General features: G+C 44.3%; 1 protein-coding gene across 4 annotated transcripts in view; it reads right to left on the bottom strand.

The window, feature by feature from the left end:
- Nucleotides 1-6,768, bottom strand: part of LOC142587977 (RNA-binding protein 25-like) — a 51,446-nt gene extending 44,678 nt beyond the window's left edge. For all 4 annotated transcript variants that reach the window (XM_075699383.1, XM_075699386.1, XM_075699385.1 and 1 more), the window contains exons 1-2: nt 6,619-6,768; nt 5,841-5,961 (exon numbers count right to left, since the gene is read on the bottom strand). In XM_075699383.1, the coding sequence (XP_075555498.1) occupies nt 5,841-5,934 (94 nt within the window). In that variant the 5' untranslated portion in view covers nt 5,935-5,961; nt 6,619-6,768. The remainder of the gene's footprint in view (nt 1-5,840; nt 5,962-6,618) is intronic.
- Between the last annotated feature and the right edge of the window lie 9,167 nt (nt 6,769-15,935).

Here is a 15,935-nt window from a genome sequence, read left to right on the forward strand (position 1 = left end):
CGTAAGCCAAGTCGAGCAATAGTGAATACATCATAAGCTGTGCCAAGTACTGAGACAGATCTTAAAGAAATAAATCCAATAAAAGTGTAAAGTTTGGGACGATGATTCAAGAAGGTCTCAGGATGTGTTCCTCTATGCTGGTAGCTGTAAGTGCTTGGTTAGTATAAGCTGACTACTGTAAACAACTTTTTCCTTGCAAATACAGCATTTCAAGAATACCTGCAGACACTGAAAATCTAGAAAAAGGGGGCGACCTCACGCACATAGTAACACCAACACGGATATTTACGGGAAGAAATTTTGGCTAATTCTGGGTTCACATCACATGAAAGCTACATACTTGCCGGAAATTAAGTAGTCTATACTCTATTGTAGGAAAGAAAGCTAAGGAGAGCATTGACACATTAGTGCAAAAGTACTAGAAAAAGAAAGTTATTTTTTAGACCAGTAAGTATGTCCTGCACGTTGTTCTAAATTTCACACCGACAAGAGTAATACAAAAAAGATTCTTTGTGGCAAAATGCCATAACACGTGGTTTTAAACATAACCACACCAGCTTTCACTCAAACTTCCTTTAAAATACAGCATTTCCAGAATACCTGCAGACACTGAAAATCTAGAAAAAGGGGGCGACCTCACGCACATAGTAACACCAACACGGATATTTACGGGAAGAAATTTTGGCTAATTCTGGGTTCACATCACATGAAAGCTACATACTTGCTGGAAATTAAGTAGTCTATACTCTATTGTAGGAAAGAAAGCTAAGGAGAGCATTGACACATTAGTGCAAAAGTACTAGAAAAAGAAAGTTATTTTTTAGACCAGTAAGTATGTCCTGCACGTTGTTCCAAATTTCACACCGACAAGAGTAATACAAGAAAGATTCTTTGTGGCAAAATGCCATAACACGTGGTTTTAAACATAACCACACCAGCTTTCACTCAAACTTCCTTTAAAATGACTAACAGACTTCAGTGTTACTTCATTCTAAATATTTCAACATAAATTATGGCATTTAACATGTCGAAGCACCAACACAGGCTATACAATACTGTACTGGATGGTTCTGGAATCATTTGACACCTGGGAAGCTCTACACGCACCTAAATGTAAGTACTACATCATCACTCTTGCAGCTGTTCCTATCAGAATAAGGGCACAAAAGCTGGATATGAAACCCTGCACGGCAGCAGACCACGATAGCAACTGGGTCATCTTGGCGATAGCCTTAACCAAACATTTATCTCATTTTAAAAAAGAATTCACACTTGGCATTACAATTAACTGAATATATATACCTAGGCCAAAGGCAGAAGTCTGACAAGAGGAACAACTCATGAACTCAAAACAGCAATACTAATCTAATGACCAAGCAGGTAACAATTGCAATGACAACATGGCACTCAAACCAAACGTACATAATCAACTCACAAACAAGTCTTCATACATAAACTTAAATAAAATGCAGCTCTCAGGTGAACATGCTATGAAGATTAAATAAAAGCTGAAGGATTCCACACAAAAGGGCAACACCGCCAAAAACGAAAGCAGACTCCGCAAACTGCAAGATACAGCAAAGTGATACGAGAAGAAACAGCATGCATATGTTACTGGTGGCTACTAACCCAAGTTATTATTCATAACGTCGTCTGCCTTAGCAGCAGTGCAAAGGCACACACAATGGCATCAGGGACAGCAAAACAACACGCAGCTCTGTTTTGCAACAACGCTAGGCTTCACTTCATAGTTAGCAGGCAGCACGGTGGAAGCTATGCAAGCAGTGCGCCAGTCTTGGAAGCTTTGTCACTCTGCGCAATTTGCCGTGCATTGGGCGGGTGTAATGTAAGGATTCCTTTCGTTCGGTTCTATTTGGTTATCGTCCGCCACTCACGAATGGCCAATCCTGCTGATAACGTGGGTGCAGCTGCGCTCGGACCGCTGATGTATCACGGAAAGGAAAAAGAATCGGAAACGTTATATTATACAGGCCCTACATTTTGATCCACATCACCTACAGCATAAGTGTTTTTGCATGTTACTAGAATGCATGTAGTAGTCCATATTTTACTAGAATGAATGTAGTTAACATGTTGTGAAACTGCGTATGGCTTGTAGTGTGTAGCGCACTGGTAGAGGGAACATGGTAGTTTAAAGAAGGCACAAACTATTCCCTCTGGCAACTGTCGCCAAGCTCTGCAGTAGATGCCCCACGGTTGGTGGCACTGACACCTTTCTACACACCTGTCCAGGGCAGTGACGTTAACTCCATCAAACACTTGTAGCTACAGTGCTAGAAAAGCGAGAGCAACACACCGGACCGTTCCCTTCAACGGTGGGCCTCACTGTACACCTTTTTTCTCCACTCATGCGATGCTCTAACTCTGACATAAATGAAGATAACGCTTGCTGCAAACAGTGCAATCTGCTCAACACATGGTTGATTAGACAAGACCAAGATCGGCACTGCCTTCTGTGCAAAGATTTTTCCATACGTCTAGATGACAATGTGTAAGCTTACTGTTACGCTGAACTATGTAAGGCATTCTAATTTCTCGCTTTCGCAATTGATGATTTGTTCTTCGGTCACAAACTTGGGCAGAGGGAGAAGTTGCTCTAGCATCTGCTGCAGTGCCTGCTACGTATGAAATGGTGCACAGCGCCAGACAGGAGGCACTATGGAATGACCACTTCTGGGGATGCTGTCTTTTAGCCCACGACTGGCGAGGAAACAGTGACTTTGGTTAGCATTTCTGTGTAATCAGGGTCACACTTGTTCATTCGTTACTGCAACAGTCATTCAATGTTTTTAAAATTTTTCCCCCCCACGGAAATCGGAGGACAACTTCAAGCTGGTGAAAAGGTTGATCCGGTGACGGGCTACATTCACAAAGAAAAAAAGAAAAGAAAAATACAGCTGTGCAGGTTGAAATCAGAACAGGTGTGCAACCCTACACCATTTAGACAGCTCGGGCGCGGTAAGCTAGTTTCTGAAGATGTGGCAATAAAAAATGTCAGTACCAGTGAATGCCCTAAGCTAAGCCGGCGCCAGCGAAAGTGACGACACCGCCAAAAGTGATCACTCCAAAAAATGAAAGATAGGACCTCAATCCCTTGTAACAACTACAAACATTTTTTTCGTGGTACCCTAAATGCAATGTCACTATCTTGAAAGACCGGGTTTCAACAATATAGTGTCTAAGGCTAATTGGTCAACATTCATGGCAAAGTTTTTTTCAAGTGTCACCTAAACGTGAGGGTTTTGTCCTGTCTTAGTTTAATCTTCTAACCCTCCAGTCTTCGTAGTTGCACTTCATGAAAGTTCGAACATGAAAATGAGGCTTCATTTGCAACCTGCTTATCCACTAAACAACCCATGTTGGTAACAAAACCTCATTGCTACTCAAGAATCGGGAACACTACTAATGCAACTAGTCATGGGCAAGCGGTGTTTGTGATTGGCTATTGCAGCTGCTTTCACTTCGTAACACCAATTGCTCTCATGTTTGGCATGTGCGTTAATACCGGTTAATCAGTAACACTTGACTCTGAAGAAATTTTCTAAACCTCAAGTGCAAAAGTTAATGTTAGTAAAAGGCTGGCTTTGAATTAGTATCGGGTATAGTAATAGCAATACAAAATTGCATGAGCAGTATATGTTGTGCATGAACATGTAAAACAGAAAAAGAAAAGAAAATATGAAGGAGCCAGATTAACAGGTAGCAAACGTCAGTGAGAAGCTCACTTGCAAACATGGCATTCAAGAAGTCATGTTTCACTATAGAAGAGAATGCCCTTGGGAAATTATGCAACTCGGTATTCAATGCAACAGTAAAATGTATCTCCCATTCCAAGTCAGCAAGATGTCACTTAACGTTTGTTTGGCCAATCTACTGACTGGCAGGCATGATACACGGCTGAACCAGCCATCGTTAAGTCACGCCTCGATTACCTTTTTTTTTAGCTTTAGCTTGTCTCACCTGCAACTTAAGTAGGCTTACTTACAAGTTTGCAACTGGAAAACCCTGGTGATAAAAAGAACTTGCAATATGGGTAACACACAAAGCGTGATGCGTCTACTAACCACGGAGCGTTACAGCGGTTCTTGGTCGTGCAGTCAGTAGCATCACACCACGCTGCTTTTTGCTTGATTCATCTTTCGTCGTATAATTAAAATGCCAATTCTTCACTTATCCTTCAATTACAAGCTGAACACTAGTAAATGTGAAAGGCAATCACTAAAGAGAGAAGTTTATGAAAATTTCTTGGTCAGAAATTTTTACCTTGCTGTACACGTGCTTATTATCTTCAAACTAGAACACACTCCTGCCCATACCGAACATACTGAACATGCAAAGTTTTGACATCATTTTTTAAAAATAAAAGGTCAAAATGTTATACCTTTCTTGTTGTTTACGTTCTGTACCTCGTTTATTTAGCTGCAAGGTGTTTTAAAGCACTCATCTTTATTTGAAATGAATCAAGAACAAAAATTATCTGCACACAGATTTTTATCTTACCAGCAAAGCAATCAAAACTGGGAACAAGCACACCAACCTTTGACTGAACTAGAGTGAGATGATGAACCACTTAAGTTTTGTTAACTTGAATGCCTGGAAAGCACCCAGCACAGATAATAATGCTGGCAAAGGTCTAACGATCAACTGGCTATGCCACGATGTGACACAAAAGCATCTAAATAGTTTTTTTTATAGAGCTTATTGCAAGGAACAACTATAATTCAGAAGTTTCATCCCTGCTCAATTAGTTAATTGGGCAGAAATCAACTATTTGAGTTTTACCAAGAAGTTAAGCTTGCAAAGAAGGCAGACGGCAACTCAATCAAGCCATGAAGTGCCAACAAGTGCAACTTTGGGAAGCATAGCCATGAGTTTGACGACAGTATGTGTGGTCAGGTAGCATGTTACAACAGGTGAAAAATTAGGGCCTGTGACCATTCCTCGTCTACAATTCACTGCGAACAAATTCGTTTCGGAATCCACATAGGTTCCTTCATTACAGTGCGCTGCAAACAAGGAACACCCAAGGGGTTCTATAACATCTAGCAATTCTTGACGTGGTTGGTGACCTGAATTTTTCTTACTTTTCGGGAGGCATATTCACAACTAAACAATTACACAATGCGACGCAATCAAGTACACCGCGTTTACTTCAGAGCCCCAGAGCTCGTTAAAATAAACATCCTCACAAGCAACTTCCTGTAATATCTTGGCAACTGCTTCAGGATATATCTTTCTACAATCGGGCAGCTTGCAATAATGCTCCTGAAACTCGCCAAAGCCACCACTCTGAAATGCTCTGAGCAATGCATAGAAAATATTACTCCTCGAAGCAACCTACATCACATTGCTACATGCGTCAAACATATCATAAGATGCCAACAAACACTGACACCAAGGACAACATCGGGGAAATTACTTGTGCTTAATAAATGAAATAAAGAAACGACAAATTAACGTAAATGAAAGTGGATGAAAACACTTGGCGCAGGTGGGGAACGATCCCACAACCTTCGCATTTCGCGTGCGATGCTCTACCAATCGAGCTACCGCGGCGCGGTTTCCCCGTACACTTTCTTGGGTAGTCGCGTTTCCTAGTAGAACCCTGGGTGTGTTAGCCAGCAAACATGTCATTTCTACGGCACAGATGAGGAATTGCGACATCCAGCTGGGCAAAATCACTTTCCTAGTCCAAGGTGCGGCTTGATAATCTTGGGAGCTCTTTGCCCCAGAGGGGCTCGACAGGGCGGGGAACACAGAGCGGAATGGCGTCGCAAAACGAGTTGAATACGGTCAACATGCAACGTCACGGTTCTTACCCATGTGTGGCATGGTGTACGGCGGTGCTAACATGGGCGGCATGCCCGGCATTCCGGGCATGCCTAGAGGCGGTCTGTGGGGTGGGAAAGCCATGTCTTCCCGAAGTACTAGTCGGTACTCCTGAAATATAAAAACAGACCGCAGATGTTGATATGGAAAGCCGCTACGCCACGTAAAAAATAAAAGAAAGTGAACGTTCACGATCCGTTACGCGAAGCCGGCGCACAAAACAACTCAAATGAGAGTGCTTATAAACGCGCCTAGCTGGGTCAATCGAGGCGATACGCGATTCCAGCCGAGACGCCAGATGATAGCAGGTAAACCAAACTGCTGGAACAGGCGCTTACGGTAGGCTCAACCTTTCGCAGACTACAGCACTGCCGCGAAGTGAAAGAGACAAAATAGAAAGCTGCTGAAAACGCCAGCCAACATCGATTCGGGTACGCGAGGCAGGCAAAGAAAAACAAGAACGGCAGACGTCACACCACAATTCCAAGGCTCGCCCGCAGCGCAACGTAATCACTTGCGATGGTTCCCTCTAAAAGAAGAACGCGTCCTGCGCGTCCAACAAGACACTCGGCGAATCGAGAGACGTTCGTAAAACCTATCCTACCGGCCCAAAACGCGAAGACGGTTACTCCGCAAAATAAGGTGATGGCCAATGAACACGAAACATGCGAGCTAAGCCTTATCTAGGGCAGGCAAGTTGGCGGCGCAACTTGGCCAACTACATAGATTGTGGCACGCCTATGACCGCCAAGTAACGTCAAATCTCACCGTGGCTACAGTTTGGTGTCTACCGGCTTACAAAGAAACTTTATCGCGTATAAAATACACGAATTAGGCAGCGACGTTAATTACAGAACTGCACAACACAGAAATAGCTGTATGTAATGGACGAATGTTGTCTTCACGCATTACGTCAGTGTAGAGAAATACTGGAGAAACGGTCTTACTGCGTTGAGTTAGGGTAACAGCAAGCGACAACTTTTCATGCGTAAAATTGTTATTATATTTTTCCTGAAGATAAGAATAATATAAGAGTAAGTCAAATTTTTTGAAAAATGTTTTAGAATAATTATGGGTTGACAATTACATAGGCGTTAAGATTACAAAAGCAGTTGGTAATCTCTGAGGCAATGTGTAGCACAATATCATTATGTGCACTCGCGTATTACCATATATTAACAAGGCTTGTGGCTGGCTAGTTTTGTATTGCTATATACCACGTATTACCGTTGCTATATATTGCCATATATGCGCGTTGGTCTCACGTACTTTCCTTTGGCATTATTAAATCACCAAGTGTTTCTTCGTTTTAGGCGTTTTAGGTCTTCGCATTGAGAAGCCTCGCTTGCAGGGTTGCTGTGCTTGCAGCCGGAGCATCTGCGAGCAGAGCTAATACGCACAAAAGCAGTCCGAGAATCAAACAGTAGGGCTTTTTTTTTTTTTTTTACCTACGCTGGCTACACCAGCGCAGCTAGTGTAGGAAGTCGCCATTTTTTTTTTGTTTATTTGGTGTAGAAAAGTGTAGCTCCGCCCATTTACACGAAGCCATTTTTATAGCTCTAGTATAGCACTTCGGTGTAGCACTTTCTACACTTCGGTTTTGGTGAGTGTAGGCAGCAGACAAGCAGGCTGGCGGGCTGGCGCCAAAACGCGTGGCGCCAGTTTGCCTGCGGCTGTCTGCGCTGATGCAGCGACGATAGTGAATATTCGCAGCAAGAACGGTAGCAAAGTGCTGGCGTGACCTTGTGTCATAGAGGAAGGTGAACTAACCTTCCAAGAAAATAAAACGATCTTACTCTATGATGGTGCGGGCTGTGTCATGCTCCGCGCTGTATTATACGCACTGAGAAGCTGTCTTCGTCCACTGCGCAATCGCGATGTATTTCGCTGCCGTTTGCCCAGATTTGTTGATGAAAGGGAACTCGTACGTTGGCGTTTAGTTTCAGGCAATGGCACATACGCGGCCAGTAAGTGGGAAGTAAGGCGAAGTGCCGAGTTGGCGCTTTTCGTCTGCTGATGCAGAATACGACGGGCTGTCTGCTCTCGTTGGCTACAGCCCAGCGAGCCAAGTGCAGCACATGACGTCATAGCCTCCGCCCAGCACCACACTCGTCTACACGAGCCTGCACGAAATGTAGGTAAAGAAAAAAGAAAAAGAAAAGCCCTAGTGCACCAAACGTGAGCGAGCGAGCGAGCGATAGCTGGATAGACCGATAAATAGTCAGTCAGCCCCCGGAAAGTGCGGGAAGTATTCTAAAAATGCTAATCGCATTCAAGAACATTCATGTCGTGGCATATATATGCAAGCTATGCCAGTCATGCCATGACATTCATATCCTGATATGCGACGGCATCACAACATGCACGTCATGCCATTCACGCAGGCATATCCAGACGTATGTTCAGTGAAAAACGACCATGGCTACGTTTACATGAACACGACGCGAGTGGATCGAGCGGGAAGTCGGGCTGACCGAACCAAACGTGACCGCGTTTACAGGAACTCGCTTCCGACAAGTCTGGACCACGACAGCACGCAGCGTCGTGCCGAGACATCAACGTGTTCCAACTGGGCTTCCGGTTCCCGCAGCCGTCTGCAACAGCGCTGACTTTTGGCAGCTGTAACCACTTCATCTTCGCAAAATATTCTGGTGTAGCCGGTCAATTTCTGGGCCAGAGACCGCAACTCTTTTCCCAGTTTGCCTGGAAAGTTCCAGTTTGTGTGCAGTAATTTCCATTTACCAATACAAGTTGCCTCGAGAATGCCGCCTGAATCTGAACAAAACACAGCGACATCATCAGCACACGCGAGCGCCTAAAGGTGGGCCCGTTGTAGTTCGTAGCCAGAGAGGCACACGGGCTCCAATGTATGCAGCAAAAAAAAAAAAAAAAGTAAGGCCGACACTGCGCATCCCTGGCGAACATTTGAGTATACATGCGCGTTATCGGACACGTTGCCGTTAACAATGGAATGCGCAGTACTATTTGCATGGGGCACTTTTATACCTTAAAAAGTGGCACGTAGGATTTCACGGGATATGCGGTCAAATGTCTTTACGAGATCAAATGGCGACAAAACAACTCGATCCTCAAAGGCGCCACGTCATTCTATAAAATGATCCGAGAAACGAGGACATTTGTATAGCAATAGAGCGACCCTTAAATTTGATACCGCACGTATGATGGGGGTCGAAATATAGCATCTTCATGACACTTTGTAACCGCCTTGATAAAACTCTCATGAAGAATTTTGTGATCGAGGTTTACGAGGCTTACTGGACAATACGACCCCCAGCAACTGTCGGCGTCCTGGGTAATATGTCTTCGGTATCAGCACAAAATACGAAAGAATGATTGAAGGAGGTAAATTTTGTACTTCATATATACGCTTCAGCCAACACTGTAAGAACAATGCCTGAACAAGACGGGGATTAAAGGCTTTGTAAAAAGCACCACTTAGCCCATCAGGCCCCGGTGGCCTTCCGGAAAAAAAAAATCGTCTAGTGCATCTCCAATTTCGCATCTGCTAATTCGCTGTTCAAGGTGCTTTTTTACGTATTCTTCAAGTTTTGGCATAAATGACGAGTGAAAAAAAAATCCCTTTTGAATCCCAGCTCTGTCGGTTTCTTGCTACCTAAACCTAAAATAATCCCCAAATGCACAGCCAGTTGTGTTAGGATTGGATGTCACCTCGTTTTTGTAAGTTATTCCTTTGATTTCCTTCTGACAAGTATAAATTAATCTTTCTTGTCTGCTAACGCATGCTTTGTGAACATTTCATCAGACAACAATTGTTCTGCTCTCGTTCTTACTATTGCGGCTCCCTATCTGACAGAATCAATCTGCTCTAGTTAGTTTTGAACCTCCCTTATTTTGTGTGTAAACATTGCAGGCGTAGCAGTTTCCATTCGCTTTGAGTTAATAGAGCTGCTCGCGAAACTTCATTTGATTTTTTAAAATTTTGTCGTACCGTTCTATGCTGCCTCTTTCTATATAGCTTTAATTTTGATACACGTTTCAAAGTTTTCCGATGACTGAGCGTAATAACTTTATGAATGGTCCTCTAGCAGTGTTTCGAGTAATCCCTTTGTTGTTTAACTTAAAGAAAACATTCTTAAACCAACAGGTCCTAGCTGAATTTGCTCAAAGCCCAGCTGAAGTGCCGTTACCAAACAACGGTCACTAAGTTGTACTGAACTAACATCACAACTACTGCCCATTGGGACAAACTCGACTGACATTACTTCCACGTTGAGAGTGCGTAAATATATACGGTTTACGACCATCGGTCAAAATTCTGTCAGTGCCTCCTAAATTGCACGATCACTACAAAGTTTTTTTTAAATAACCAGGCATTCTCGTCACATAGATCCACAATCGCGCGCGTACTTTTCTCGTGCCAAAGTCGAAACTATCGCTCTGCGAGACGTGACAGCTAGTGCTTTGAGGTTGCTCGCGCTGTCAGAATCGGCCCACATTCCCCTCGCCCTTTCCTCTTAGCAGCTAACGCTAAGTTGTGCGGCACTCTACCACCTTCATCATCGGCCCAATTAAGGTCTAACATATTTTAACGTATCTTCGCCGGAGTACAAATGCCATCGTCCTTTTAACGCATACTGCAAGGACATAGACACTGTACGCACGATTGCGTAACACTTAGCCGCGGATGACCTCACAATGCGTGTTTCTTTCTCTCTTGCGTCTATCCCGTACCTATACGCGGGGTGATTGTTCTTTAAGCTTTCAGGAATAAAAAAAAATGCCTGTTGCAGGTAACATAACTCTAGTCCTTGAGCTGGATTATTCAGATAGGTGGACATTACATGCAGGAGAGATCGAAACACATATCCAACTAACTGAAAAAAAAATCACTAATTAACTTCTTAATATATTACTTTACGGCACAAGCATAACTGCGAGTCGGCCTATTTGGAACAGATTCATCTTTTTTTAACTTTTTATGCGCAAACGAACAGGGACGAAGAAGAGGAGCAACATAAGGACGAGCGCTTTCTAACAACTGGTTTTATTTTCGAAGAACCCCCTGCTTAAATACCCACAGATCTGCGCGTTATCCAGTCAACAGAGCACGCCTATAGCGCAAATGAGATAAAATGCCGTGGACCAAAGCCACCCGGTCAACATAAAAACAACAAGGCGCATGAAACAAGCACTTACGATGAAAATGAGTTAAAGATGTGATGACAGAAGCGAATTTTCTTTATCCAACGATGAAATAGAAGGATGGCTGATGCATTTTCCCTTTTGTTTTTCAATCCAGTGCGCTTCCACAATTTCTCTCGCGGTTTGATTCCTATGCCTACACAAAATGTAGGTGCTGCTAAGACACCGTCAGCAATCGTGTTCTTGACAATGCATTGCCAAATGCGTACCAGGGCGACCTTTCAGACTAGATAAGTGTTCCCTTAGTCTCGTGTTAATGCATCTCGAAGTCTGCCCTACGTATACATGAACACACGTCATAGGAATCTGATAAACAGCGTTCTTACGGAACATATTTCAATTTACGAACTGTAGCCGGTGAGATTGCAAAGCGCATCCAATGAGGATGAATTTCTAGAATAACACCAGTTTGGAGATATGCGCCATCGAACTCGACCTAAAAATGCACTGTTGTTCCACTTACTTTTTTTTTTAAAACAAAACGCTCTTTCATGCATTGCAGCACAAAAGTAGCTGGAACGCCCATGCATTTCGTCCCACAATTTGAGAAATAATATCTCAAAACTGGTGCCGTCCTGAAGATTCATTTCAAGTAGGTGTATACGTCTTGCACACTCACCGGCTACCATTCGCAAATGGCAATACGTGCCGTAATGTAATCAACTAAAAAAAGTAAATCACCGAATTGTTCGTAATTAGTTTAACATGTGCTTCGATTTCTTGAGTTAGTAACGTCCGCTTTTTCGAATAATCAAACTCAAGCACAGTAATTATGCCATCTGCCACAGGCAATGTTTAGGGATTCCGGGAAACTTAAGGATTATCATCCCGTGTGTAGAAAACAGCTGGCGTGTCGCAAACTCACGTCGAACGACCGGAGGGTAGAAATCATGCCGTCGACGTCATGCGATCGTCGCCACCGCCGTCTTGCTGCCGTCGTCGTACACACACAATTGCCGGCCTCACGTTGGACCACCCTGTAACGCTTTCTGAAACCTCAAACTGTACGCTGCAGCTAGCCAGCTGCCTGGGGAGGTATTCTGTAGGAGTCCACCTAGTGGACTGTCCGTTTCGGCCGCTGCTCATTGGATGCAGCTGTACGAGCGAGGAGGAGACGAGCGGCCCCAGCCAATCAGCAGCGGCCGAAATGGACCGTCCGCTAGGTGGACTCATACATAATACATCCCCTGGAACGTGTATTGCATAACATTGACTTCCGCATTAAGTGGGATTGACATGCTATTTTGTAAAGAAACAATTATTATAGTAATTAACCAATCAGTAATTGTTGTCCTGAACTGTGCAGCTGAAAACTTGCTCCAGCATATCAAAATACGCTACTTCGCTTTTATCTTTCGCAAGTCGAAGTCAGCTTGAAGGTGTCCAGCAGTGCTTTTCAACCGAATTCATTATAACGAATTCTCTTCCCCTCTTGACCATTGTCATCGGGGGTGTTGACTATAAGCTGGAGTAATCCTAACACCTTAAACCTGGGCCACAAGTTGAGCGTATCAAGAGCGATACCATTGCCTGCGTGGGGTTAAACCTACAGGCTTAACTGCAATTGCGAGTTCTTACCTTGAGTCGCAGTCGGAGACACCGCGATCACGCCATGAGATGAAGAAGAAGTTGTTGCTGAAGCAGTGTTGTTCGTAAAACCTTCTTTATTATTTCCAAGTCGATAAACGGAGTTCAATAGAGCATACAAAACACAACATGACTCGGCGCAGAAAAAGGTCTTTTGTTTCTTCCCGACGGGACGAGCTGATAGGCTGCATGATTGTGTGGTCTGGGTCATGAACTCGATGACAGACTCTTAGCACGGTTCAAAAAAAAAAAAAAAAAGAAGAAACAGGCGAAATAACCGACAAAGAAAAACAAGGGGAGAGGGGGCAGCATCGCTAAAGACTTTCGCGAAAGTTCATTTCTCTCAAAGGGCGTGTACTGTACTCCACCGCGCTTAAATTGGTTCGTATAAGTGCACTTTAAGTAATAAGGTCTATGTACAAGCGCCCGCAATCTTCCGTGTTCTGAGAAAACGCCACGCGTTCAAACGCGAGAGCGTATTGGTTTGAACCAGCCGCCCATTGCGCAGTGAATACCGAAACTATGATGAGTGCACGCCGACAGAGTTGGCGGTGCGCCCGAAAACGACGCAGAAGCGAAGGGCGAGTGGCGACTCCACCTTGGATTTCGCGAACCGGCCTTCCGTGACGTCATAGATAGCGGCAACATATATCCGGTACTATCGGAATGGAGAAAAAATAAATAAAATAAAACGTTCTTAAGATTCTGTTGTACGTTACAAGTACGCCAGGTGGCCATAATTAGTCGGGTGTGCCTTCCGCATAAGCAGTGCTTCTCATAGCCCAAGTGTTGCTTTGGGACTTCAAACGCGGCGTGTCCCACCAATCGGATCGCCCCAGAATCTGTGACGCCGTTGTGACGTCACTGCAGTTTCAGGGCCATCTTTTTTTTAACGTTAAGCCGCGGTCCTTCGTCCTGCCTCCATCTGACAGACCGTCGTTAATATTTCCGCCGAACAAACGCGGAGGAAGTTGCAGATCTACATAGGCTAAAAGTGAACCTTGATTCAGCGTTACCATCTCCGTACTCTTAGAGCATCAATTCTCATTCGTTTAGGGAGCTAAGGTCATTATGTAAAATCACGTGCTCGCGTCAGGCGAGTCGTTCGGCTTGTGGTGTACATCGTGTCTACGGCGGGTCACGTGGTCAATACGCGCGCACACATTCTCAGAATACGGAAGAGGCGGTGCGGTCAACAAGCGGAAATGCGTTTCCGCACGAGATCCCTATGTCTAAGGTTCAGACCGAACCCCCGACTGCCGTTCCAATGCAAGGAGGCAGCTCGCACGTGATACTACGGTTCGGAAAGGGATGCGGAGGGTCTATATGTAATACTTCTAACGGTGTAGACTACACGCGGCACAAGCGACGTTCGTATTTGCACGTCTTTGGTTCCCTACGGTGCTGCATCGAAGAAACAAGAGGGCGGATGCAACTGGCACTGCGCCCGAGGTGAAAACGTCGCGGCCGAGTTTCAATGCTGCAGCGGTCTCGTTTCGCGTGTGGTCCGTTGGCCAGTTAACGGGTTGAAACTGCGCTGATTCGGTGCCGGGAACCGACGACAAAGGGAATATTATCCCGGTACAGTACGTGCCGAACCATTAGCAGTTCAGACAGCTGCGTAGTTCTGACTTCTAGGTGCGGCTCATGACTATACGGGCAGCGGAAACGACGACGGCCGACTGAGAAAGAATTCTTACAGCACGTGCGCGTTGAAGTTCACCGCTCGTCGCGTTTTAATTCTTTCGTAGTCAGTCCTCGCGGTTCCCGCTGCCTGTAATCATGAAGCAGCGGCAACTAGGCAACTTTTATGTTATCGTGGGTGGTGCAATTTCTGCGCAGGCCAACGCACAGTTGCAAACGAGATTAAAAAATTGTTCCCATACTGAGGTCATCAAAATGCAAAAAAGAGCCTCTCGTCTACTAAGATTTAGGCGTACGTCAAAGAACTCCAGACAATCAATCAATCAATCAATCAATCAATCAATCAATCAATCAATCAATCAATCAATCAATCAATCAATCAATCAATCAATCAATCAGTCGAAAGTTAAACAATTATGAGTTGAATTCTGGGGTGCGCTTAAACCTGCAAACGATTAAGCCAGTCGAAACCGGCTGCAAGCTAGTGAGGATTCAACTACAGTCAAGCCTGAATCCAGCGCAACCCGATTTTACGAAATTTTCCGTTTAACGAAGTGGTGCTCTCGATTTTCCGACACGTGTTTAGAGGGCCTAATGCACTGAGAATCTCGAGGCAGCGAAGTGAACTGAACGTTTCGCCGAATTTAACGAAGTTTTGCGGAAAGAATATAAGCACAATATGGGGAAAGTATGGCTACGCTGGGTTTCAATTCAGGCGAAGGATGCCATCGATCTGTTAAGGTTTGCCGTTACCATGAAGGAACACAAAATGAGCTTAACAGGCTCACTGTCTACGACAAGTGCGCACGTGGGCTAAAAGTGCGTGCTTTTTATTCTGATCTTTAATAAATATGTTCGCACGACTATTTTAAATGTTTCGGGAAATACAATTTTGCTCTCGTACTCGAATGTTATATAAGAGTAAACTAATTATCGGCCCGCGTGTTTTATCCTCTCCTTGAATCTGGCTTTATGATGTCCGTGAAACTAGCTTTTCTTCTTTGTTTGAACAGTATAACATTTATATTGGTGCTTGAATTCCTTTACTATTGTTATCTGCTTAATTGCACGGCCCAGGTCGATGCATTTTTGTTCACGGTAGGTCCCTTTGCAGTGTACCGCTTCGAGACTTCTTTATATATAGATTACGTATAGATTTAGTATAAATTACGCTGAATTCACAAAACTTTGTATCTACATGAATTAAACTGGAGCTGAAAGAATTCCTCGATTTAATGAAATAATTATCGAGTGCAACCGGCTTCCCTAAATCGACGCCTAACTGTACACAGAAGCACCTTAAACCAAGGAGCGCATGCTATTTTGATTCACCCCTGATAAATATTAGTGACTGACGACACCACGGATCAAAGAACCATGTGCAAAATTTTCACCTTGGGCGCGGTTGAAGCTTTACGGCGGCGCAGAGGTGAAGTGAAGGCTTGGCGTGTTTCAAAAGTGCATGGCTGACCCTATGTTGCATGTGCGCGGAAAGGTATCGCAGGCGAAAATTAGGAAGGAAGTATTAATGCGACCGCGCAGTGTCCTCCCGCGTCACGTACCCTCCTCTTACAGTGCGGTGCGACCACACTGTAAAATTATTTACACCCTTAAACGCGAATAAGGGTGTAACTCTATCTATACCTCACACGCTTAGACCCTATTAGTAA

The sequence above is a fragment of the Dermacentor variabilis genome, chromosome 7, assembly GCF_050947875.1.
Source record: "Dermacentor variabilis isolate Ectoservices chromosome 7, ASM5094787v1, whole genome shotgun sequence".
Lineage (NCBI taxonomy): Eukaryota > Metazoa > Arthropoda > Arachnida > Ixodida > Ixodidae > Dermacentor > Dermacentor variabilis.